The following is a 25299-nucleotide window of genomic DNA, read 5'->3' as shown; positions in this document are numbered from 1 at the left end:
CGGACTAGTGGTCGCGAAAGGATCGAAGATTCCCTGAAGCAGAACTTCCATGGGATTCTTGATGGAATCAAGCATCTCCATTCCCTTGGCCTTGTGCATAATAATATCAATCCGTCTTATATCATGTTTGATGAGTATGGTGTCCCGGTGATTATTGATTTTGAGAGTTGTCGGAAGACAGGAGAATCGTTGGAGACTACTGGAGTTGGACAGACAATGGGTGGTATGATCCAGAGAATGAGCTTGCCTTGGAGAAAATGATTTGGATGCCTTTGAAGAGTTGGAGATTTGGTTGTTCGGCTCTGGGGGTGCATATCTGTTCCACGAGGAGGATCTCTTGAGGGAACCTTAACGCAACATCGCCAATCAATCTTTTCCTTGCCTTCCCTCGACTTGAAGTATCCCAACAATGCATGGAATGGGAATTCTGGACAAGTTGCGGGTATTAGCGTCAGCCCTGCTTCTGAAGGGAGAACGAGGTGTCTCACAATGCTTCGTTGGCCTCGAGAAATCCATAGGCCTCGAGTTTATGAGTGATCGCACACCATCTTCCGCGCAAAAGTCTCGATGGGATGCAATTCACTGATAATCCTCTCGAAATCAACCGAGCCATGTCTCCTGTTGCAGATCAGAGTAAATGTGCCGTCCCTGAGTAGACTAATGCAATCAGCCGGAGTTATCGCATATCTGCGGCGTTAGTGTAGCCCTAAGTCCGGTCCATGATGCTTAAAGCAGACCTATCGATGCTCATGTCTGTTTATCATTATCGTTACCAGAAACAATGGCTACTACCCACCTGACCTGGCTCATTACTGGCTGCTCCTCTGGCTTTGGCCTTTCCCTAACCCGCGCCGCCCAGGCTGGGGGACACAAGGTCATTGCGACCTCGCGCAATCCATCGCGTACCCCGGAGCTGGTTGCCGAGATCAAATCCAAGGGAGGCAAATGGGTCCAACTTGATGTGGACAGTCGCGACAGCGGCGAGATAATCACTGAGCTGGAGAGCCGTGGCGACCATATCGATGTGCTAGTCAACAACGCCGGCTATTCCATCTACGCCCCTATTGAGACTGTTGACGAGGAGGAGGTAAGAACCCAGATGGAGACTATGTACTTTGGTCCCTTACGTCTCATCCGTGCTATTCTGCCCCATATGCGCCAGCGAAAGTCTGGCGTGATAGTCAACATGAGTAGCGGTGCTTCGCTTGACGGGATTCCCACTATGGGAGTATATGCGGGTGCAAAGGCTGGATTGGACGGTATGTATCGACAATTTCTCATCAAGTGAAAGAGATGGCTGAATATGAGTTCAATAGCCCTCACCAAGATTCTCGCTAAAGAGGTTGCCCCATTCAACATTCGCACCCTGACTGTCATTCTCGGAACCTTCAACACCAACATGCCTCACTCGGTAGTTCTGGGCAAGACTCCCTTGCCGGAGGGCTACAAGGGAACCTTCACCGAGCAAGTTCGGGGTCTTTTGATCAGTGGGGCGATCAAGCCCAATGGTGACAAGGACAAAGCAATGCAGGCCGTGTACCAGGTCGTTACTGGTGAAGGATATGGTGAAGGTCGCCAAACGGAGAAGCTTCTCCCTCTGGGCAGTGATATGACCCCTCGACTCAAAGGAGTCCAGGAATACCTCGGCCATGCTTTGGGGGTGTTTGGCTCTGCAACCAACAGCGTGGATGTCGATAAATAGAGTTTTGGGACCTTCAAAACTCATCACATAAATAGGGATAGCCTTAGAACTGTTCGCAGCATCGATAGTCCGAAGCCTAGCAATGAATAAAGGAGAGGTGATTGTATCTCAACATCTCCAATTCAACATCACCCTGTATGTTTCCAGGTTGTTCCTGCAGAACCCGGAGTGGGTCACGAGACACCCAAGACCCATGGACCCGTCATGATTGACCCATGGATGTGCAGCGGGCCCTTACATTCCCCGATTGGGCGATTTCGAGCCGCATAAACCCGCGTCAAACCATTCGAAGTATTGGCGAACCTACAATATTGAACCTTCTGTTAGCGTCTTTTGCTATATGAAGTTCTTTGTACGGCAAGTGCCACCGAGCTGCGAGACACAAGCCTACTAGAGGTGTTTCCCAGTGTGTGGTTCCCGACACTGCTAACTTCGTTCTATACAGTCTCGATTAGTAGACTCAGATCCACTGAAATGAAGAATGCTTTGAGGGTTCAAGATACAATTTCCCATATGATACACTCGCTCTGAAATGTTGACCCGTCCTTTCTGGTTTTCCCTTGAGACAGTCAATTGCCGATCTTCTGTAATTCAAACTTTTGGCCGGGTTAGCGGCATCGATTAGCACTGGCGATCTCCTGAAAAGTGGATCTATAATTGCAGATCATTGCAAAGGAAGGAAAAGGAAAGAGAATCTCCGAAGTTTTAGGGAGAACTGACTTGTATAATAATAGCTCCTGAGCGCTGCCCGGAGAGTTTGCATTGTCAACATCATCCGCACGCGAGCTACGGGAATTGTCAGGATGTTCGGTCGATCTATCACTGCACTCCTGGCGATCGCACTTCTCACCAATGGCGGCCAAGCAGAACAACAGACCCAAGGCTCTGGATTTGAGCAGATCGATCAATCAAATTATCGATTTCTAACCAACAAGACCAAATGTACGTATGCTTGACTCTATACATTCTTTCAATCGCAGCTGACCATATATCTAGCTCATGTGGTGGAGAGCCTTCCAGATGTTCATTTTGAACTGGGAGAGATGTACGCGGGATTGATGCCCATCCGGGATCATGATGCCTTGTTCTATATTTTCCAGCCAAAGATCGGGGAACCAAGCGACGACCTCACAGTTTGGTTAAATGGGGGACCGGGATGTAGTTCGATGCAAGGGTTTTTCCAGGAGAATGGACGTTTCACCTGGCAGCCCGGCACCTACGAACCGGTCATTAATGAGTACTCATGGGTGAATTTAACCAATATGTTATGGTGAGTCATTAGCCAGGGCTGAAGTTGTAGTAAACTCACCGTGTTTAGGGTCGACCAACCAGTTGGCGTTGGGTACTCAAATGGTACACCCACGGCGACCAACGAGGAGCACATCGCTGCCGATTTCGTGAAATTCTTTCAAGAATTCCAAGATGAATATGATATCAAGAACTTTCGAATCTTCCTGACTGGTGAGAGCTATGCGGGCCGATACGTGCCCTACATCTCCGCCGCCATGCTCGACAAGAACGATACCGAACACTTCAACCTCAGCGGTAAGACTTGAGAATGCCATCCTGCATTATATGGGTAGCACGTTCTAATCCTATACCAGGAGCTCTGATGTATGATGCTTGCATCGGCCAGTGGGATTATCTTCAGGCTGCACTCCCCGCCTACCCCTTCGTTCAACAGCATGCCGAGCTGTTCAACTTTAACCAATCATTTATGGCCAAACTGCAAGATACGTACGAAGAATGCGGCTACAAGGAACATTTCGATGAGTACTTCACTTATCCGGCCTCTGGAGTACAGCCACCCAAATATATGGACTACTCCGAGTGCGACATTTACAACATGATCTACTACGAAGCTTTCACTCCGAACCCATGCTGGAATCCTTACAAAATCAGCCAAACCTGTCCGCTCTTATGGGATGTTCTGGGCTTCCCCACAGACGTTGCCTATCAACCGGGTCCCGCAACTTATTTCAACCGCACCGATGTCAAGAAAGCTCTGCATGTTCCTGAGAATATTGACTGGGAGCTTTGCAGCGTGGAAAGTGTCTTTGTGAGCGACAATCCAGGGCCTGAGCAACAATACGATGAGTCTGCAAATCCCACAGAGCATGTCCTGCCCCGAGTTATCGAGGCAACTAACCGAGTCTTGATCTCGAACGGAGATTGGGATTACTTAATTATCACGAATGGAACGTTACTGGCGATCCAGAACATGACCTGGAATGGCGAGCTAGGCTTCCAAAGTCGTCCTACCGCCCCTATTCATATCGACATGTCCGACTTGCAATACGGTGCGGTCTTCGATGCTCAAGAGGGATATGGAGACCTCGACGGTCCACAGGGGATGATGGGGATTCAACACTATGAACGTGGTTTGATGTTTGCAGAAACCTTTCAAGCGGGTCATCGACAGCCCCAGGATCAAGGGCGAGTGTCTTATCGTCATGTCCAGTGGTTGTTGGGTGAGGATGATCGTCTTTGATGCTCTTCTCCGTATATTCGTTTTTGTTTCGATAGATCATTTATTCCGAGCCTCCAAATACCTTGAAAAAGACAGATAAAGATGGTAGCAATAGCAAAGTGGTTTTTATAGTGGCGTTTGACTTCTCTCCACGGGATCTATGAATGACTTGGATATCATAGGTGGTTTGGAGTAGAGCATATATCGATTCCATAGAACCATCGTTTTTGAATGGAGAGAATCAACTCTTGCTTATAAGGGCTTGTACATAGGTTGGCGTGATAGAGGAATTGGCAGATGGGCCAAATCGACGTCGCTTGCAGCCATATATAGCTGTCTTTCTAGTGCCGTCTAGAGGTATGTAATAAATGCGTGTGAAAACTGCATTTCTATTCTTTTAAGACCCACATGGTAGGCTCGCAACCATGATTTTACAATAGAAGTATCTGGGCAATTACTCAGCACAGGTATGGCAACCATGTCGATTGAACTAAGAAAGGAAATAAAATCTCCCAGGGTCTTGTTAAGCAAAAGACCTGGGGACAAGAATCAGAAGAGAAGAAAGGAAAAAAAAAAGGGTCTAGGTATAGCCGTAGCCTGGCCCACACAAAAAGGAATGAGCATGCTCAGGAATCGAAAGCGAGAGAGAAAGGAAAAAAAGGACATTTATGGAGCCCAGAGGGACAGGTATGGGTATGGCTGATCCCTCGAATCAGATGCAGATGAACAAAAAAGAAGAAATAAAAAGCAGGGAATCTCAGCTATGGAGATAGAGAAAAGAAACAGAAATCAATAGCGACCAAGTGGCTTGTTGATCACTTTTGGGGAATTTTCATCGGTAAAAAAAAATGGGGGAAAGAACTCCGTCAACCAGCCGTATCACTCGACAAAAAGAAAAGAAAAAGGACGCTAAGAATTTCCCAAGAAACGAGAAAAGAAAACACTTCACGGAAATTGTATGAGATAGATGCAGGATGAGGTTGGATGATGTACCACAGTATTGTAGCTGTGCAGGAGGAGTGTAAGGAGATCCAGTCTACCCAGTGACACCCATGGCACCTGCACTCGGACGCGGCCTATATGCCACATTTGATGATTGACCATCAGGTGCCCCTGCAATTGGCTGGCTACCATTGCTGGTGCTACGGTCACGGTGATATGCTGCCGGGGGAGGAGCGAAATCAAGTCCAGCCTGGGCGTTGGCGCTTGCCGAATGAGTATGTCCGCTAGGCCCTGGGACATGGCGCACAGAACTTTGCATCTGCCAGGCTGCATCTTGAGATGGATCGGTCTCGATACGCGCGGAAGCCGGAGTGCTGTTGCTTCGGTTGGGGGTGGTGATCGTGAATGTCTCGCCACCGTTTTCGGGTTTCTGTGAAAAGCTGCCTCGAGCAATATCCCCGTATCTTTTCAGAATTTCCTTGGTTGTCACTTCGGCATTCTCCCTGAAAAGAGTTGGATCGCCCAAGACCGATTGTAGGTCTTCTGGAATCTGTTGATAGAGTCAGTATGAGTCTGTCGACACCTCAACCTGGGTGACCTACCTCGCAGAATGCATCGTTATACGTGATCAAGGCATTGACAGCCTCGATGGACAAGAAGCTTTCGTCCACTGTGCTGCTTTTCGCATTGGGGTAGAGGATATTGGGCGTGATGACAGTTGCAAGATTGTGAATGTCCATCTTGCTTCCAGACTCTTCATCCACATGTGAGAAGGATGATGTCCAATTTAAGAAGGCAAAAGAACTTCCATCGTATCGCGATGGGCTTTGGGAAGTAGACAGCATGTCAAGTGAAGTAGCCGCCTCTGTTTCTCGGCGTTATCCATTTCTGCGACAGAGATTAGCATTCCGCAAGCAGACTGATGACCATATTATCAGAACTTACTTTGTGAGACGACAAACAGCTTGTGTAGCTTGAAAGTCAAGAGCGGATCGGGCATCTCACGGAGGAACTTCTTCAAAAGAGCTGCGATCTGCACAGGAGTTTCCTTTGTCAGATCAACTGACTCGTACTTGGTGTCGATCAGCTCTGCAGTATCCTTTAATCGGCGGATGTTGCCGTTCTTTCGGAAGACGCCCTCAACGGACATGTCCATCTGCCGCATAGCGCAAACAGAATCATCAACCAACGTGGGAATACGGAGCGCACCAGGGCCAACGCCGTGACTTGACTCTGTACCCTCCTTTTCGACCAAATAGTCTAGACCGACACCGAAAACACCCTTCTTTTTATTAGCCTTCTTGTTGTCCTTGAAGGCTCGGCCAAAGATGTTCCATATGGTAGGTTTGCGCGACTCAATAAGAGAAAGAAGCTCTTCCATCGTGAAATGACCCTCTACCAAGGGTTCCATCTGTAGCACAGCAACGTGACGAACGATGAAATATTCCAAGGCAGTTAGTTCTGAGAAATAGCGCTTGGTTCGGGTCGGCTCTATGAGGGCCTCCAAATTTCCACTCGATACTCCCCGCTGGTGGCCATGGTTGTATCTGGGCATCGGCTCTGTCCCCCCAAGGAGTTTTGGGCCCGCATGCCTGTAGGCATTAGGTCGCTGCTCTTTGGCTTGTTCAGCCGCAACAATGCGGGGGATATCATCTAGCGTCAAGGCATCCTGGGCCCCAAAGGTCAAATCGGTCACGGTTTCGCCATTGGCATCCCGTTCTTCCACAATCTGGAAACCGTGGCCCCTCGGGTCACTGCCATCGTTGCCTGATGAACCTGGTCGGGCACTTCTGCCTTCTGGTCCATCGATGATTCTGGATGCGCGAGCCCGTTTGTATGTTGTAGATAGGGTTCGCTCGTTGCGAATAGACCGCAACCGACGCATCTCGCCGACGGTCTGCTCAAGGGATGTTTCTTCCAAGCCATCTCGCGAGCCACCGGCATATGACTGGCGTCTGTTTGCCCGACGAGCCTGGGATGTGCCTCGCTGGCCGTCTGTGTTCTCATGATCATTGAGGTTGGGGTCGGCTGGGGCGGAGCAAATTAGACAAACTGCCGGCGGGATGGGGGTAGTGTAAAAGTGTCTTACCGGATGTATCAGGCAAGGTTCCACCGGATCGAAGAACGGCGAGAAGCCGTGCGAGTGCCACTTTCAGCAAGAAAACGAATTGTTGCAATTTTGAGACTGGAGTGAAACCACCCTTCACAGTGGAACCAAGGTTCATCTGATGGGCGCAAGCACCGCAGTAGACTTGCTCCTCGCTCTCACTCCACCGTGCATCTTGCAGATCAGCAGTCAAGTCATTCTGACATGATTTGCACGAGAGATGAGGCGGCTTGATGTGCCAGCGACTTTGACCCAACTGAACACATTCGTCGTCAATTGGTTCTTTGCAGGCGATGCAACAATCCGAAAGTTGATCGGCCAAGCCTTCTACTCCAGCCATCAGGTCGACCGGTGTATTGTCATTTTCGTGCTCTGCTAATGCCTCCAGATCACGGAGGTGCTCCAGGAAGTTATGTAGCCCGTCTGGTGCAGACTTCTCGCGTTCAAGTTTGAGTGCACCTTGTAGACCGATGCGGATAAGGAGTTTGAGGTAATGAGCTAGACCAGTCACCAGGGACAGGAGTTCCTGGGTAACGCCAAGTTTGCGTACCCCGGTTTCCTGGGTTTTCGATAAAAGAGCAAAGAAAGCGACAATCTTTTTGCAGAGCAGTTTGGCTTCGCGGCCGTAGGAAAGTTCTGGTTCAGAAGGATCAGCGATCAGTCCCGACGGTGTGAGATTAGCGGTGCGAGACTTACCTTTTAACTCATGGGATTTGATATAATCAGCAAGCTGATCGACTGCCCCGAAAAGGATTTCCACATGTTCAATGAAGCGTTTGGCTACGAGAACACCATCAATGTAAGCGCCGTTGCTCACATGAAGCAGCATATCTGAAATGCATGCGGCGGATGATTCTTCAAAGGTAGAGAGGGTATTCCAAATATTGAAGACCTTCTCTTCCATAAGGTCTTCTTCATCGCGAATATGCTTGCGCTCATCTTCACTGGCATCCTCGTCCACCGGTGGAGGCTCCCATGTTTGACCAGCAGGGGATAACCGGACATTCCAGAACTTGTGGATCATGTAACATTCAGGGTGCCAGTGTTGGTTTTGGCCGTTGCGGAAGATCTCGACAAATTGTTTTAGAATCGCAGTGTGGCACCCATGGCACCGCTGGGCAAACTGGGTTGAGTAGTGAAAGTGGCAGTAGACCTTGCTCTCGTGCTCATAATAGGAGTCCTGAGCACCAAAGACGGTCGGACAAACTGAACAGGTAAAGTGCTCGATATGATACTTCCGGTCTAACGCTGTAATGTATGATCCGCGGAGTGCGCCGCCGCACTCGTGACATAAAAGGCTGAGTCGTCTAAAGTAATCGGTTTCACAAAGCGGAAATTGGCAGCTTGAATCTTCTGAATCGACGGGGAAAAACTTGGAAGCAACGATCTCGCCACAGTCCTGAGAGGAGTAAAAACGTTAGACAAGGTCCCCAAAGCCCCAACTAGAAGAAGCAACTTACTTCGCACTTGAAGCACTCCAGATGAAAAGTACCGCCCAATGCTCGAACAAATTGGCCAGTGAGTGGTTCACCGCATTTTTGACATAGGCGCGACGAGGCACCGGGGGACTTATTTTGACGCCCGTTTACTCGTGAGCGATCTCGAGGTGTTGAACGGTCGCGGAAGCCAGCCTGGTCAGGACCCAGGCCACGACCTGAGCGCCCATCCTCCTGGTTCACGGGAGTAATTGGGCTTGCGCCTGCCGTTCGTGTTGATGGTGAATCGAATGGAATTAAACTGTCTTCGGGAGATGTGGGTGTGTTCTTCGTATAGCTAGCCCCGTAGCCAGAGGTGTCAACGGTGGGACGGCCGCTAGGGTTGCCTGCAACCAGACTGGCTGGGAGTCCACCGGGGGGGCATCTTGGTCCCCCGTCAGCAGAGGGATGGTGGGATTTTGTTGAGTTGAGTTACGCCGAACACTGCATGCAAAGAGTCGAGGGTAAGGGAATCAGCGAGGTGTGGTAGACGTGGGTTGACAGGGAGTGTCGAATCAAAGATGCGACACGGTTTCAAGACTAGCGGTAAATTGAGGGTAGGCTAGGCGCGTACGGTCAAGAGTCTGATTCTTAAATTAGAATCTCGTGCCTTGGCTGGTTGAACCGGGACCTCTATTGTTCCCCAGAATATACTCACCCTCACGCCATGCAAAGACACGCGGGTGTAGCCGATGTAGTAGGGAAATAATGCGCGCGCCAAATGACTGAAATCGAAGTGGTGAAGCGGTATAGAGGAAGGTTGTGAACGAAGGGTCTGAGATCGCGCAGGCTCAAGGACGCGGGGGCCGATTTCGAGGGGAGAGCTTTCAAGGTGAGACCAACAGGCGGGGATTATCGAGCGTCAAGCATCCCAAATCGAACAGGCAAATGCTCAGACTTCAAGAGAGAATTAAGGTGCAAGGGCGAGGGGAAAAGAAGTGGGCTGGGGAGGAATGGAGATGATGGGCTTGGGCATTTGTTACCCCCCCCTAATTAGTCCAGGACCCTGGGTCACGTGGGTCTATACAATTCCCATGTTTACTTTTATATTAGGGGGGTTTGCACTGAGCTATCTTGGATTTTTTTTAGACATTGGAGTATACGTGGGATTCAATCAGATTGGATTCAATCAGATGAATCTAGCAAACATCACCATTGCATTGTGTACTGCCATATAGACACAATGTATGTCCGTATTGTATGTCCCATCGTGCTTTTTTTAGAACGTCCTGCAGATTAGTTTATTTCGTATTACTCATACCAGTAAATTTTGGAAGATATGTACTATTATTTGTCAAAAACATCTTCAAGAGTATCAAAGGTCTCATAACGATGGATAGTACTGTTGGTGTATTGATCATGGTCTTCATAGTCTTGGGGTATGTAATTTCTCCCCAATACCTCACGGATATACACCTGAGACCTGAATGTTTACGGAATACTTCAGTGACATACATTACACATATTGAGTATACCGTGTAGACCGTAATTTTGTCAAAGATGTCTACCGAGATCCATGGACTAACCATTTCATCAGGCTGATCATTACATCCAGTGCTCTGACCCAGAAAGTGGGAGGCTGGAAGATGACGTGGGGAGACAGAAATAGATCAACCGAAAAAGATCAGAACTATTGAAAGATATCCTGAATGTATGGTCGGCATGAAGTATTTAGTATTGTCTATAAAGGAATGAAAATCAAACATAAAACAAGTTGAAGCGACAAACTGTCAAAAAGTTGCCCGGTCGATTTCACCCTTTCCTCTTCTTCCTTTGAACAACCATCTTGGCCTTTGATACCCTTCAATAATTTCTCATTCTCTTTCCCTATCTTTCTTCTACACTACAGTGTACAGTGTATGATCAGCTCACACTTACGAGATGAGTGACCAGTGCACTCTGCGCCTCGTCCGAGTACGTTTCCAATCCATTTCGGCAAATTACCCGGACCAATCACTAATCCCCGCATTTTGGCATGAAACAGGAGTTGAGGCAGGTTGAACGAAGCGAGCAACTTGGTATGAGATCTCCAAATTTGGGCTGCTCGACGGTTCAGGTCATTCGGCGCGGAGACTCACGTGCTGACCCTCATAGCTTTCACGGTTCGTTATGAAGAGAGCAACATTCGTGATATCCAGGCCCTCATCATCGGGCCTCCAGGCACCCCATACGAGCTGGGCTTTTATGAGGTAAGATCCACCCAGCCTTCCAAGGGCCCGAGCACGCGTGAACTACGGATAGTGGATTGATGTGTCTAGTTCTCGATCAAAATTCCATCAGGTAGGATGATCTGCTTTGTTGTAACAGATGCCGGCTAACTCACAGAATAGATTACCCAGCAACTCCCCCAGCTGTGAAAATCCGGACCACTAACAAGGGCCGCACTCGGTTTGGCCCAAATCTGTATGCCAATGGGAAGGTCTGCTTGTGAGTGCACCCTGTGGACTATTGAATTTGTGCAAGACCCAATACTAATGATCCATCAGGTCAATCTTGGGGTAAGCTTCACTGCCAGCAATATGGATGACTTTGAAAAAGACTGAACATCATGACAGAACCTGGCATGGTTCTCGAGGGGAACAATGGTCCCCTGCACAAGGTCTCGAATCCGTGATGCTGTCAATTCAGAGCCTGTTGTCGTCAAATCCGTATACCCTGGAACCAGGATTTGACGAAAATGATAGGGCAAATGACACGGAGAACATGTAGATCTACAAATCTAAGGTAGGATTGCTATCCACTATCTCACTCGAATTGAAACAGAGCTTACATATCAGATCTGTCACGAGAACCTACGACTAGCAGTCATCACACCGCTCGAGCAAGCATTCCAAGCCCCATCCCCTACCCGCCGAATGGCGCCACGGGTTGGTCAGGAATCAAGTGCGGAAGAAGACAGTGAACTCGAATACGAACCTGAGCCTGCATTGCTCAATCAAAGCAAGTTCTATGACTTCTGCAAGCGACGCTTCCTGTGGTACCTCGAGTTCTACCAGAACGCCATTGAAAAAGGCATCGCCGACGAGTCACGGAGACAAGGAACGTCATTCATCCAAATGCCCTTTGAAGGCTATGGTAATGCCATGACCGGGGAATGGAATTATCTCGATCTGCAAACCCGTCTCTTGGCTCTTCGGGACCGATTGATGGAAGAAACACACCGCTGGCCCGTCGAGGGCTTGGTTCTGGTCAAGGAGGATGCTGGAATTGCAGTCAAATTGAGAGGCCAGCATGAACAGATAGCTGCAGAAATGAGCGCTTATCCCCAAGTCCTTGATTTGTCACTCGTTGACGACAACCCATTCGTCTGGAGACTTACATACGTGGGTCGCAACGAGTCAAAACTGGAAGGTGGCATCATTAAGATCAAGATTTACATCAGTCCCCGACACCCAGAGGAACAACCTCGGGCTTTTGTCGAATCGCCGCTATACCACATTCGCGTCTCGAAGCTGGGGGTGTTGATGTATCTTCCTTCGCATGCTGAAGAAATCGGCCAACACATCGAGGGTATCATCAATACACTGGAAGACGACAACCCCCCGTACAACCCCCTCATGACCGTGAATCCAGAGGCAAGCGCTCTGTGCTGGGGCTCAGAATCAGATCGCAGGCTCTACAGACGCAAGCTGCGAGCATCTCTGGAGGAGTCCTGAGGTGAGCTAACTCACTATCCTGGAATGTGAAAATTTGCTCAGCAATGTGTCATAGCGGGGGCTCTCTGATAATCTCCACAGGTTATTATCAACTCCACCTGGCTTGATCTGTTCCAATTTCCTACCACTACTATGTTTTACCCTGCTTGAGCGATATTCTTTACGATGGGGGGTGCTATCTAACACAAGAAGATCGATATCCATAGCAGAATAGTATTCATAGATACATGCAAAGGGCCTTTTAGCGTCCTCTAATCATACTTTCTACCAAGTATAGGAAAGCACTCGACCGATACACAACTGAGACATGCGATGCAGTTCAGTAACTGGGATATATGAAATAAACAGGTCAGTGTCTCCGAACTGGGGCTATGTGATTCTTGTGAAGTTCATGCAGCCGTGCAACGGGTGGGCTTTGTTAATACAATCTCAAGAGACTTATTACGTGGATATCTGTGGAAGCGAAACTGGTAGTTCCTGGAGTGCCATCGCATGTGGATTTTCGATTTCAAGTGTTCTCCATGATCATGTTTTGATGGAAGGTATTAAGATCTCAACGAAAAGCAGAGAGCTCAAGGGGTAAATGAAGAAGGTGAAGGTCGAAAAGTCGCGGGTTTAGGTAGACGTTCCTTGGATAGTCCCAATCTTCCAATGTATACGATTCATCCTATGTAGAGGGAATTAGTCCAGTTCTACACATATTTCCAGCATTCTAGACGGATTGTTTTTGATGGCCACTCAAGTATTCAATACTGTTTTCATTCAATCCTTCTTCAAATCATGCTGAAAACTTGGGCCAAATACTTGCTTGACGCGACTCAAATGGGATATCATAGACACCATAATGGGGGGATTCGGTGATAATGTTAGATTGGGTCTAATAAAACCCGTAATTCAGTCTCAAGGAAGGACTCGGTAGTAAGATATATGAAGAATCGAAAGGAATCTATATCGATTCTGATTTTGGCGTTTTGTTTCATTCTGGCAAATGTTGCCCCTTTACCGGTAGATAGAAAAGATAGACTCGCCGGTAGCCCAATTGCATTGCAGGAGTAGCCTGCAAGTTCAAAGACAGAGAAGTTCAACATTTCATTTCAGTATAAAGTTGAATCGAAATAGACGATTGCCCTGAGGACTCAAGCCCCGTGGCCCGCACGGATCACCTGATTATCTCCGCCAACTTCCCCGGCCCCCTTTCACTCAACTCCAATCCCCCATCTTCTCTCAAAAAAAATCATATCATGTCGGCAAAAAGGCGCACATTGGAGTTAGGCAATGTCCTGGTGGTTGGAGGCTGCGGCTTCTTGGGGTGGCACATTGTCGATCACCTGCTGAATTTCCCCTCCGAGACCGACCCCAGTTACGCTCTGCCAAAGCCCGTGGGCGATGCGCGTTTCGAGTACCCGACTCTCGGATCGCGCTACCCTGATTACCACTCCACTGTCTCCGTCGTTGACTTGCGCACCACCAACAACCGTCTTCCAGGCGCTCAGTACTATGATGGCGACATCACCTCCGTCGACTCCATGTTGGAGGTCTTCCGGGCTGTTAAGCCCGATCTTGTCATTCACACTGCGTCGCCATCTATGATCGAGGGCAACAAGCCCCTGCTGCACAAGGTCAATGTGGAGGGAACAAAGACGCTCCTTGAGGTCGCTGGTGGCGAGCATGGCGATTGGGGTGGTAAGTGCAAGGCTTTCGTCTACACCAGCTCCAGCTCCGTGGTCCACGACACACAGAGTGATCTGAAGAATGTCAATGAGGAATGGCCATACATCCGGGGTCCTGCGCAGAAGGAGTATTACTCCGAGACCAAGGTGAGTGCTTATCATCATTTTAAACACAGTTTAATCGGGATCAATCACTAATCAGACCCTTGCGTCTATCAAGGCCGATGCCGAGGAACTCGTCCTAAAGTACAACAAGAAGTCCGCCAACGAAATGCTGACCGCTGCCATCCGCCCGGCCGGGATCCACGGAGAGAAGGATACAACCGTCACACACAAGATCCTGGAACATGGATCCCAGGCTTCGGATCGAGTGCTTCGGATGCAGCTCGGTGATAACGACAACTTGTTTGATTTCACCTACGTCGGAAACGTGGCTTACGGCCACCTGCTTGCTGCGCATCGACTTCTCGCGACCTATGACCTTCACGCGGCTGGCAAGGGCGGGCCCCTCGACTACGAGCGCGTTGACGGCGAGGCTTTCAACATCACCAACGATTCCCCCGTCTACTTCTGGGATGTGACCCGTGCCATGTGGGCTCTGATCAACCGTGTCGTTGAACCGGAACAGGTTTGGGCCCTGCCCGAGGGTCTTCTTGAGAGTGTCGGTGGTATCGCTGAGACTGTCATGGGATTGTTTGGCAAGACCCCGCGTCTCACTGCCCGGACAGTGCGATACTCATGCATGACTCGCTACTACTCGACTGAGAAGGCTAAGCACCGCCTGGCTTTCTTGCCTGTTGTGCCCTTAGATGAGGGCATTGCCCGTGCCGTTGGATATATTGTTGCCCAGCAACAAGCGGACGCAGGAAAGAAGGCATTGTAATATGAAATTAGATCATGAGATTGAAAAGGCATCTCACGCTGTATTAATATAACTGTTTGCCCCGACGAATGACAGGATTTGAAAAGAAAGTCCCGTCATCACAGGTGGTTTTTCTGAAGTCTAAAGAATGCTGTGAAGCGTTGTGTTTTGAATGATCGTCTTGATGGACTATAAAGTGAGAGATATATTTTAGAAAACCTGGATTTGTTTCACGGTCCTTTGATACAAGAAGCATCGCCTATGTAGCCTTGATTATAGTTTGATATACATGCAGCTATACCACTAGATCAAGATGTATCTGGAGGGAGTATATATCGGACAGTTTCCCTAGTTCAAACCTTTGCCAACCTCCTGGTAGATACTCCGCACTACCCTTCTTCGACCGACGTCGGAAATCGAGGTAGCAGCATCTATCCAAGACCATCGACTCTGACTTTGGACCTTGGGAGTACTAGCGACCGTCCACGAGTCCCTCGAGCCCCAGTAGGGAGACCTTGGAATAAACCTGTGTTCATCTCCCACGCGCCACTGAATCGGGTGCAGAGTCCAGACCACCCTTGAGGCTGACCTTGTTGAAATGAGGAATTAATGGCATCATATTACCTCTGCCAATAATCTGCGTATCATGTTGCCCCAGATTACCAGCAGAATCTGCACCGGCAGATGACCCACAGGCCCTCATATCAGCCCGCCTAATTGCCTCGATCGATTCAGGCATTCGAGCCTGCCACAGTGTAAAATCATCCTTAAGCTATGGGAGGTGTCGGTTAGCCCCTGGATGCTCCACCAAGAGGCTAGCCCCTTCCATGGCGAGATTCTACCCGACTCAGGCGGACTTGGGATGGCATTAACCCCATCGGCACTATTCCCACACAACTTGATTGGCGAAAAGACGCGAGTGAGAATATCCTGGAGCAATCCCGCCGTGCAGCTCTCGAGTAGCTTTCACTAGACCCAGAGAGACTTGGGTAGGGATCTCATCACTCGGTTGATAGCAGGTCAATCAATTCCATTTTACATAATCCGACACAACTGCCCGGCCCTGGAGAAAAGTGGGCCATCCCGTGAGCTCTTCAAAAGGTAATTGGTCACATGGAAGTGGACGCTTGTATGTTTGACTGTTTAACCTCACATCCCACCTCATGAGAAACTTGATTTACTGAAGAGTCCTCCAGTATCCTCCTGTAGCTCATCGGAGCTAAATACCAAGCTGCAACAATGTCCAATACCAAGAGGCAGTGCTGTGGCACTGATTGCGACAATGACGCTGGCACCTTGCAATGCCCGACGTGTCTGAAGCTGGACATCAAAGGCAGTTACTTCTGCTCCCAAGACTGCTTCAAGAGGAATTGGGTGGGTTACCTCCGCGCGGACATCTCCTCTGACTGAGGATCTAATATTGATTGTATTCAGACCACACATAAGGCGATGCATAAGACACAGAATGGTAGCAACCTCATCCAAATTGCATGCACCAGTGACTCATGACTTTTTTCTCTAATCGTGATCTAGCTGACCGATTTTACAATCCCTTCCCGACATACCCATACACTGGCTCTGTCAGACCCGTGTACCCACTCTCCCCGCGACGACCTGTTCCCAAAACAATCAAGCACCCTGACTGGGCCGAGACTGGTATCCCAAAGCGTGAGATGCGTTTGAGCAGGACGAAGATTGATATCTTGGATGCAAAAGGTCAGGAGGCTATGCGTAAAGTATGCAGGCTGGCCCGAGAAGTACTCGATATAACTGCTGCAGCCATGAAGCCGGGTGTGACCACCGATTACCTGGATGAAGTCTGCCACAGAGCTTGCGTCGAACGAGAGGTGAGTCTGACTTACTTTTCTCCTGTCAAATATATCAGCTTGTCAGCTAAAACGTGAGGCAGTCATATCCTTCACCACTAAATTACAACAACTTTCCCAAGTCATTATGTACATCTCCGAATGAGGTTGTATGCCACGGAATCCCCGATCAGCGGGTTCTTCTTGATGGCGACATTCTGAATCTCGACATCTCTTTATACCACGGCGGATATCATGCCGACTTAAACGAGACCTACTACATTGGTGACAAGGCCAAAGCGGATCCCGACTCGATCAGACTTATTGAAACAACACGGCAGGCCTTGGACATGGCAATCGAGATCATTAAACCAGGTGTCCCGCTTCGAGATTTTGGTAAGATTATCGAGAAGCACGCAGCTTCTAGAGGCCTCAAGGTAGTCAAGACTTGGGGTGGCCACGGTATTAACACGGAATTCCACCCTCCACCTTGGATCCCTCACTACGCAAAAAACAAGGCTGTGGGAACATGTAAACCGGGGATGACATTCACGATTGAACCTATCCTGGCTTTGGGCAGCAGCAAAGAAGTATATTGGCCAGATGACTGGACAAACGTGACGGTGGATGGGCAACGGACAGCCCAATTCGGTGTGTGCAGACCGTTTACAGGACAGTTACAGGCTCTAGACACTAACTTGAAAATCGATAGAACATACTATGCTTGTCACAGAAACAGGCGTCGAAGTTTTGACGGCGAGACTCGAGAACTCTCCAGGAGGGCCAATCCTCATACCGGAGGTTGCAAAATGAGATCCACTCGGAAAGCAACTAAATGATAGAATGGAATGATAGCATGGGCGAATGAAAACCGATCCCACAGGGCTACATACTTAGGGCAGGCGATCTATGGCATTCTGATTCTGATTTTGATTCTGATTGGGTTGTAGTCACTACCATATTAATAGTTGACCGCATGTGCCTTGAATGTATGGGATATATTCAGAAGCAAAAGCCAAGTGAAGATAAAACTTTGGATTTGAGTAAGCATTTGCTTGCCTACGTCTTACCGAACGTGTCCATATTACTATCTCTGGTCTCATCGGTGGTTTTCACCTCGGTCACAGTGCCGGCGTTCTTCCGGTCAGAGTCAGACCCTCCAGCCTCCTGGGAGTGCGCATCGCGATGACGGCGTCCGGCTCAGCCTCCACTTCGGAGTAGCCTGGAATATCGATAGACCACCCTATGGTCATTTCAAAGTACCACTCTTTGACGGGCACCGTCAATGGTTGGCTCGATCGGTTGACTCGGCCAGTTGGCTGATCTGAGACGCAAAGTAGATTCCTTTGTCACTGAGCACCTTCAGGGATCTTCATCCCTTTGATGTACCGCAGAGTGACAATACAATCAATATCCGATCACTGGTTGCGTCGGTCGATGTCGAAGTTGACCTTTCCCATGCTTTATAGTCCGTCTCGGGGAATGCCCACACGGAAACCGGTCTCCGCTTGCCCAACGCCAAGGAACCCGATTACATCAGTCCAGTGCCAGTCGGGTTTGAGAGAATTGTCCATGCGTTGGCCATGTTGCGTATACGGTCTGGAGTTCGATCTGCTGGACGCTTTTATCCTATACCGAAAAGTGAGGAGAGTCAGTGAATGGACAATGTGATGGATGATTCCTTTTTTATTTCTCCTAGAAGAGATTTTCGATTCGAGTTACTTTTTGCCAAGGTGATAGCGAAAGGACAAAAGAGATCTCTCATGGAACTTGTGAAAAGCGTCAAGTGGCATAGAAAGAAGAGATTGGGGAAGGCAAGCAGTAGAGACGCTTGTATAGTAACTCTGTGGACCGTTCAATGTCCTTTGGTCTGTTTGAATCTGGCTCTAGACCTTCTTCCAGATCTCCTTTTGAATCTCTCTTGTTCTTCAACCTTCCAAGCTCAGAGTCACCTATTCGGTAGTGCTAGACCAACGAGCGGTGATCCTATCCCCATGGACCTAGGCAAAGAATATTCAGAGAGATTAGGCCATATTGGGTGGGTGAATTTTCCTATTTGCCCGATATCAAAAAGCAACCATGAAATGTCAATGGTACATCGGATACTGTCAAACGATGTACAGTACTGAATCGGCCACTTGATGGAGAGATACTTGTCTACATCTGTGCAGGTCCATTCAGGTCCATTGCGGATTTCCCCCGAACCCGCATTTTCCGCACAGAACGGCGATGCTGATCAATCAGAATTGCAGACGTCCATGCTCAATTGAATTATGACCTCTCAGAGCGAATGACTCAAATCACGTTCATTGCCAGATTAGTAGCTTGAACCCGCGCCGATGGGCTATTTAATCGCAGAATCTTTCAGTGGAATCTCATTCAAGAAACATCTATCCTATCATGTCTCTCTTACATACTATTCGCCATGACGTGAAACCCATCGCCTCGTCCAGTGTACCCCGCGAGCTAGACTTAGCCCCCACCCCAGTCGAAGATGTCCCAGACACGCAGGTCTCTGTGGACGACAACTTGGCTCCTAGAGTCGGCCAACCTGTCTTTGAACGGGCACTGCTCAGTCGAACGACTAAATCACGTCGAGTGGTTATTACTACATTGCTCATTCTGGCTAATCTCGTACAGGTATACTCTGAACCATCAACATCCAAAATCCAAAGTCCCCTGAGACTGACAACAGTAGATGACAGTCAATTTTGCAGGTGTTGCGGGAGGAAGCGTCCTGAGTGAATCATTACGTGTGAACGACACCTACGCCTCGTGGATTGCTGCAAGTTATGCGTAAGCCGCAGAGTACAGAGACATTTGTGATTGACCATCTCACTAACACGAATACAGTCTAACCCAGGGTACCTTTGTGTTGGTCAGTGGTCGACTGGGAGATGTTTATGGCCATCGAGAACTCGTCTTGGCGGGGGGTGCCTGGCTCACCATCTGCACTCTAGCTAATGCCTTTTGTAACGAGTTCTTCGCCTTTGTCACGATGCGGGCTCTAGCGGGTCTTGGAGGTGCGCTCATCATGCCTAACGCGGTGGCTATGATATCCAGTACCAACCCCCCGGTCGCGTGCGAAATCTCAGTCTGGGTCTCTTTGGTGCGTCGGCACCAGTAGGAGGATACTTCGGGGCCTTAGTCTTGGGTGCTTTTATGCAGCGGACGGACTGGAAGTGGTTTTTCATTTTCGTGTAGGTGACACATTCAGTTGACCCTGACCAGTAGTACTGATGATGTTTCTTTTGATATAGTGCCTGCCTTGGTGTTATCACATTCACTCCGCTCTGGGCGTTGAGTCCGCGAGAACCACCGGTCGACCGAGATGGAAAGATCGACTGTATTGGATCGGCTCTTGGAACAAGCTCGTTGATTCTGTTCAGCTTTGTTTGGAAGTAAGTATGCTGGTATCGACCTGGTTTATTGCATTCTAACCTTCCCGCAGTCAAGCACCGAGTGTCGGTTGGTCAACCCACTATGAGATTGTTCTCTTGATCAGCTCGATCGTCTTATTCGGAGGCTTCTTGCTTTGGGAGAAGAAGTACGCCGCGGAGCCCATCATGCCACTCGACATTTTCAAAGCCCCATCCTTCCTTATGCTGCTCTTCGTCGTGCTTCTCAATTACATGGCTGTAGGAACCTTGATCTGGTACCAGGTCCTATGGCTCCAAAAGGTCTGGCACTGGTCTCCTCTGCAATTTGCCGTGGGCTGGACCCCATTCGTGATCTGTGCCACGGGCGCTGCATGCCTGGCGGCGTGGATGATCCCGCGAATGGCAGCACAATGGATCCTGGCCATTGGAACAGTGACGATCTTGATATCCAATGCGCTCATGGCGACCGTGCCAATCCATCAATCCTACTGGCCCCAGATCTTCCCTTCCGTAGTCCTCTTCTCATTCTGTCCGGACTTTGTGTACACAGCTGGCCAAATCATTGCTAGTAACTCCGTCCGTCGTAATCAGCAGGGGATTGCCGGGTCTGTCATTGGCACACTGAATCTCTACGGGAACAGTCTGGGACTGGGTTTCGCATCCACTATCGAGGTGCAAATTGCCCGCCGCTCGGGTAGCCAAATCCTGGGGTATCGAGCGGCACTTTTCTTCGGCGTTGCCATTAGTGCCGTCGCGCTTATACTTGACGTCTGCTTTGTCCGACTGGTCAAGGATGACCGGGAAGGATGGCATGAGGATGACCACATGGAGGAAATTGAGCTGACGGAGCAGGCCGAAGCCACAGGTGTCCATCTGCAACATACTTAATGTAAGTCACCAGCTGTAACCATTGAGAAACCGGCCAAATATCGGCAGACTGAGCGTGGGGGTGCCGGGCGAATGCCGGGTTGAGCTTGGAATGCCCAAAGCCACATTGAGTGGATAGAGAAGGTCAGAAATCTATTTGTCAAGCTTTTTCACCTCTTATTTTCGGCCAATGTCCGTGATACTCCACACCGTGACCCCGGTTTAACGGGCACCGTATGTGTACCTTTTTTTTTCCCCACGTTCTTTTAGACTCTAATTCCTATGGCTCCCCGGGGATATGATCTCATTCATGACTTCGGTGAGAGAAAGGAGATCAAAAAAGAGAGGATAAAATGTGGAGAGGCGGGGAAATTGTAGGCGATTGGCCGCATGCCGTATGTTGTATGTACATATGCCGATTATTCGGAGTGGATCTCGGCTCGTCTCACTTTTCTGGCCTTAATTGCTTCTGTTTGTTGACCGGTTTCTTCCGTTTGTTTTTTGGGGGGTTTTGTGGGGTTTTCGGCTTTTTCTTGTTTCCCGGAGCCTGTGAAGTCGGAGAGTGAAGCCCGTGATCCCGTGATCCCGTCCAAGGCTTCCCGATAGATCACGGGGTGCACTTCCCCCCACTCCCCTTTCAGGCGGATCCTATCAAATACTGCGCTCGCCAGTTTACATCTTCTAAGCCTAGGAGTCCCCATATCTCATCTCATGGATGGGAACGTCATTGGTAAAACCCGAATCTCGGCACCCTCGTTGTTCCGTTCCAAGTTGAAATTCAAGGGCCCCGCTTGGAACCCCCCCGCGTACTTGGCGTGGGGGTACCATACCGGGGAAGTCTAGGGTTTTTCATTTCCTATAAGAATCTGCTCTCGCTGCTCAGATTCTTTCGGCAAAATCACACACAATGGCAGACGATATTTCACGGGAAAACCGTGACCGGATAGAGATCGAAGCCGAGAAAGAACGGAGTGAAAATGTCGAACACATTGCCTCATCAAAGCAAGATGGCATGCCTCCAATGGATCCAGCTCGTCGGTTAGTCGTCGAGAAGAATCTCAAGCGCAAACTCGATGCCCGGTGCAGTCTGTTTGTCGCGATCTACAGTGAGTGATATTCTACCGTGCAATTGTTCAACCTATATACATGCACGAGACGATACTAACCACTCATTTACAGTCATGAATTATTTGGATAGAAACAATATGGCAGCAGCTCGTCTCAAGGGTCTGCAGGAAGATCTTAAACTCAGCAACACCGATTATTCCACATGTCTGAGTATCCTCTATGTCGGATACATCATCATGCAGGTACCTTCCAACATGTTCATCAACCGCATCTCACGACCCTCACTCTACATCGCCGTGGCTATGTTGCTGTGGGGTGTTATTTCCACCTTGTCTGGCAACACCAAGACCTTTGGTGATATGGTGGCTGTCCGTTTCCTGCTGGGTTTCGTCGAGGCCGCGTTCCTGCCCGGCGCTCTGCTCATCCTCTCCAAGTGGTATACACGCCGGGAACTGACTACCCGAAATGCCATCCTGTTCTGCGGTAACCTCATCTCCAATGCCTTCTCGGCACTCGTCGGTGCCGGTGTCCTATCCAACATGCAAGGTACCCTGGGCCACGCCGCATGGCGCTGGCTCTTCTGGATCGAGGGCTCGGTGACTATGTTCCTTGCCATTCTCGCCGCGTTCATCCTACCCGATCTGCCCCACAATGCACGTGGCTTCACTGAGGAAGAGCGTCAAGTTGCACAACTTCGCATGCTCGAGGATGTCGGTGAGGCTGACACCGATGGTGAAGAGCTGGGTGCCTTTGGAGGACTTCTCCTCGCGCTGCATGACCCGAAGATCTATGTGATGATGTTTACGTTTGTTGCCTATGTTGTCGGCCTCAGCTTCAATGCTTTCTTCGTAAGTCCTTCTCCCACCAATCGAGCAAGTCGGACGTTTTACTGACCTGCCGGCAGCCTACTCTCACAGGTACTCTCGGATTCGATTATGTTCCGACTTTGCTGATGAGCGCTCCTCCCTGGGTCTTTGCCTGTATTTTCTCCGTCATCAACGCTTGGCACGCGGATAAAACACAAGAAAAGGTCTGGCACATCATTGGCCCGATCTGTATGGGAACTGTCGGATTTATTATTTGCATGGCCACCCACAATGTCGCAGCTCGTTACGTCGCATTGTTCCTGCAGGCTGGTTCCTATGCCGGATTCATTGTATTCTACTCATGGATCAGTTCCTCGTTCCCCCGTCCTCCTGCCAAGCGAGCTGTCGCTATTGCCATGATCAACGCCTTCAGTCAGCTGGGCAATGTCGCTGGTTCCTACGTCTGGGACTTGTCAGATAACGGATACCGCTCAAGCTATGGAATCGTGCTGTCCATGTTTGGTGTCACCATCATCGGATGCTGGTACTTCCGCTCGATGCTTCTCAGCCTGAACCACCGGCTCGAGGAGTGTGAGCTTGCTGACAACGCTAGAGAGGGTTCGAGTGAGAATGATATCATCGATAACCCAGACGTGTCATTGCGGATGCGCAAGGGTTTCAGGTATCTCGTTTGAGTGGTTTACTGTACGAACCAGGTGTTCCCCTGGTTATCATTGCATCTGTCTATCTTAGAACTCCATAGTCGGCACTAGCATTTACCCAGCTCCAACAATCAAGTGATGTTAAGCCGATGAGTATATCTCGACTGTGGTTCCTATCCCGGTAACCGTGGAATTCGATCTGTGAACCATGGTTATTCAAACCTTAGCCTGGGTATCTTCTGAGCTCCTTCCACGGTTCCACGGTTCCCCTGGTCATGTGCTCCCAGTCTCCATAGTCCACAAACGTGTAGAAAGGGTCTCGCAAGTTCTTGATCGCCTGGACGGTCGGGTCTCAGTGATGAGCTCTTTTCTCTCTCGTTGAAGTTGAATACCATCGGGAGATCGATGGATAGCAGGCCTGTACCCAACTGATGCTTACTTTAACAATAAAAAAGGACAAGGAATGGTATTAACTACAGCTGAGACTGCCTATGTACTAAGAGCAGAGATGTGACGCAGATCGCATGATGTGGGCCGGCATTGCCCAACGTCGTAGACGGTGTGCTGTAGGTGCAAAATCCATAATTCCTCAAACACATGTCCTTCGAAATTCTCCCTCCCTCACATACTGGAGCAATGCCAATATCGTGTTGTACAAGCAGGCCCAGTTGATTTCAAGGAATGTGGAAACGGGTCGCCGGTTGCATTACTGGGCATCATTGGCTGCAGAGGCGTCATCTGCATTAGTATTCTGAGCGGTAGCTGGCTCATCTGTCGTTGGCTGAGTCCTCGGTTGAACGGTCCGCGCGGCTGTGGTGTCAGCCCTCAAAGGCCGATTGTATGCTCTCATGAAATCATTGTAGATACGCTGCCATGTCTCGCTGTCTGCCTGTCGTTGAGTTGAATTCCGAAAATGCATAAGAAGCTCATTATGCACGGCAATTTCCTCTGATTGTGGCGCCGTTCGCACTGCCTCTGCCATGAAACGTAGGCCAATGTCATAGGTCAGTGCGTCAAGCACAGCTGTGATATCCGTTTCGGTACGTACGGCCTCGTAGATTAGTGTGTCACGCATCGTGGCGATATCCTCGTCACTGCGTACCTCATCAGGGACGCTGCTCAGTGCGGGAGATAGAGTTCGACCGAAAGCCTCGTATAGGGTGCGAATGCGGTCAATCGGGAAGGGGCCGTTTGTCATCAGGTAAGTCGCCACAGGATTTGTGGACCATGAGTGGAACAGGAGCTCCATGTTTAGTGCACTGATTCTTAGGTTGCGGTGCTCCACGCTTTCGATCATCGCCATTCGCGTGGCGAAGAGCATATACGCGATTGACACGGGTATCATCCTAGGCAATGGATTGATTGGGCCGGGGATGACGCCGCTGGCTGAGGCTTCGTCCCGAGTGCGTCTCAGAGCAAGGGGGATACGCAAAATTGATGGTGGCGATGGGGGTGGTGATGGCGACATGGTAGACTCATCGTCGTCTAACAAGAATGATGATGGATCGTCTGGCAGAGACATGGCTCAACGTGCATCGACTGGCTGTGAAAAATAGCAACGGTGTCAGAGTCGGCAGGGTGAAATAAGTAAAGATATGAGGTTCGAAATGTGGTTGTCGCATCAAGGAGAGGAACAAACAGATGCAAGTAAGAGTAAGTAAAAAATGTGTCAAGTGTGAGAAGTGTGGGATAATACGTCAATAGGTCTGAATACTTATGTCTCCTCAAGTCCTGCGATCTCCTTCTCACTCACTAGGATCTCTCTTTTTTCATCCACGCACCTTTACTCCAGAGTCAGTCCACCCAACACCAGATATGGACATAATT

General features: G+C 49.4%; 9 protein-coding genes across 9 annotated transcripts; 7 read left to right on the top strand and 2 right to left on the bottom strand.

Moving 5' to 3' along the window:
- Positions 1-781: 781 nt before the first annotated feature.
- Positions 782-1702, top strand: N7500_009037 (SDR family oxidoreductase; the record flags this gene model as incomplete). The annotated part of the gene is made up of 2 exons (XM_056680178.1): positions 782-1259; positions 1317-1702. The coding sequence occupies 2 exons, from the start codon at positions 782-784 to the stop codon at positions 1700-1702; spliced, it is 864 nt and encodes a 287-aa protein (XP_056527560.1).
- Positions 1703-2505: 803 nt separating this feature from the next.
- On the top strand, positions 2506-4193 carry N7500_009036 (Peptidase S10 serine carboxypeptidase; the record flags this gene model as incomplete). Its single annotated transcript, XM_056680177.1, has 4 exons — positions 2506-2644; positions 2699-2972; positions 3021-3247; positions 3307-4193. The coding sequence occupies 4 exons, from the start codon at positions 2506-2508 to the stop codon at positions 4191-4193; spliced, it is 1527 nt and encodes a 508-aa protein (XP_056527559.1).
- Positions 4194-5208: 1015 nt separating this feature from the next.
- N7500_009035 (GTPase-activating protein LRG1) lies at positions 5209-9080 on the bottom strand (the record flags this gene model as incomplete). Its single annotated transcript, XM_056680176.1, has 5 exons — positions 5209-5664; positions 5717-5979; positions 6060-7142; positions 7204-8620; positions 8682-9080. Coding segments are annotated over 5 exons (3618 nt in total), but the record flags the coding sequence as incomplete, so codon positions are not given.
- Positions 9081-10577: 1497 nt separating this feature from the next.
- On the top strand, positions 10578-12352 carry N7500_009034 (ubiquitin-conjugating enzyme E2; the record flags this gene model as incomplete). Its single annotated transcript, XM_056680175.1, has 7 exons — positions 10578-10610; positions 10681-10714; positions 10791-10885; positions 10955-10976; positions 11027-11123; positions 11252-11401; positions 11425-12352. The coding sequence occupies 7 exons, from the start codon at positions 10578-10580 to the stop codon at positions 12350-12352; spliced, it is 1359 nt and encodes a 452-aa protein (XP_056527557.1).
- Positions 12353-13593: 1241 nt separating this feature from the next.
- Positions 13594-14905, top strand: N7500_009033 (C-3 sterol dehydrogenase/C-4 decarboxylase; the record flags this gene model as incomplete). Its single annotated transcript, XM_056680174.1, has 2 exons — positions 13594-14169; positions 14243-14905. The coding sequence occupies 2 exons, from the start codon at positions 13594-13596 to the stop codon at positions 14903-14905; spliced, it is 1239 nt and encodes a 412-aa protein (XP_056527556.1).
- Positions 14906-16123: 1218 nt separating this feature from the next.
- fpaI (putative methionine aminopeptidase, type I) lies at positions 16124-17502 on the top strand (the record flags this gene model as incomplete). Its single annotated transcript, XM_056680173.1, has 5 exons — positions 16124-16258; positions 16319-16352; positions 16418-16731; positions 16794-17340; positions 17402-17502. 5 exons carry the CDS (start codon positions 16124-16126, stop codon positions 17500-17502), a joined length of 1131 nt encoding a protein of 376 aa, XP_056527555.1.
- A 1587-nt stretch (positions 17503-19089) lies between these two features.
- N7500_009031 (uncharacterized protein) lies at positions 19090-20957 on the top strand (the record flags this gene model as incomplete). The annotated part of the gene is given in 6 exon segments (XM_056680172.1): positions 19090-19329; positions 19388-19485; positions 19543-19735; positions 19753-19889; positions 19950-20090; positions 20141-20957. The coding sequence occupies 6 exon segments, from the start codon at positions 19090-19092 to the stop codon at positions 20955-20957; spliced, it is 1626 nt and encodes a 541-aa protein (XP_056527554.1).
- Positions 20958-21843: 886 nt separating this feature from the next.
- On the top strand, positions 21844-23505 carry N7500_009030 (Major facilitator superfamily domain general substrate transporter; the record flags this gene model as incomplete). Its single annotated transcript, XM_056680171.1, has 3 exons — positions 21844-22042; positions 22116-22852; positions 22909-23505. The coding sequence occupies 3 exons, from the start codon at positions 21844-21846 to the stop codon at positions 23503-23505; spliced, it is 1533 nt and encodes a 510-aa protein (XP_056527553.1).
- Positions 23506-24178: 673 nt separating this feature from the next.
- On the bottom strand, positions 24179-24994 carry N7500_009029 (Maltose/galactoside acetyltransferase; the record flags this gene model as incomplete). The annotated part of the gene is made up of 1 exon (XM_056680170.1): positions 24179-24994. One exon carries the CDS (start codon positions 24992-24994, stop codon positions 24179-24181), a length of 816 nt encoding a protein of 271 aa, XP_056527552.1.
- Between the last annotated feature and the right edge of the window lie 305 nt (positions 24995-25299).

Source organism: Penicillium coprophilum (genome assembly GCF_028826855.1).
Source record: "Penicillium coprophilum strain IBT 35676 chromosome Unknown utg000006l_segment0_segment0, whole genome shotgun sequence".
Classification (NCBI taxonomy): Eukaryota; Fungi; Ascomycota; class Eurotiomycetes; order Eurotiales; family Aspergillaceae; genus Penicillium; species Penicillium coprophilum.
This window is presented reverse-complemented; position numbering and strand designations above follow the sequence as displayed.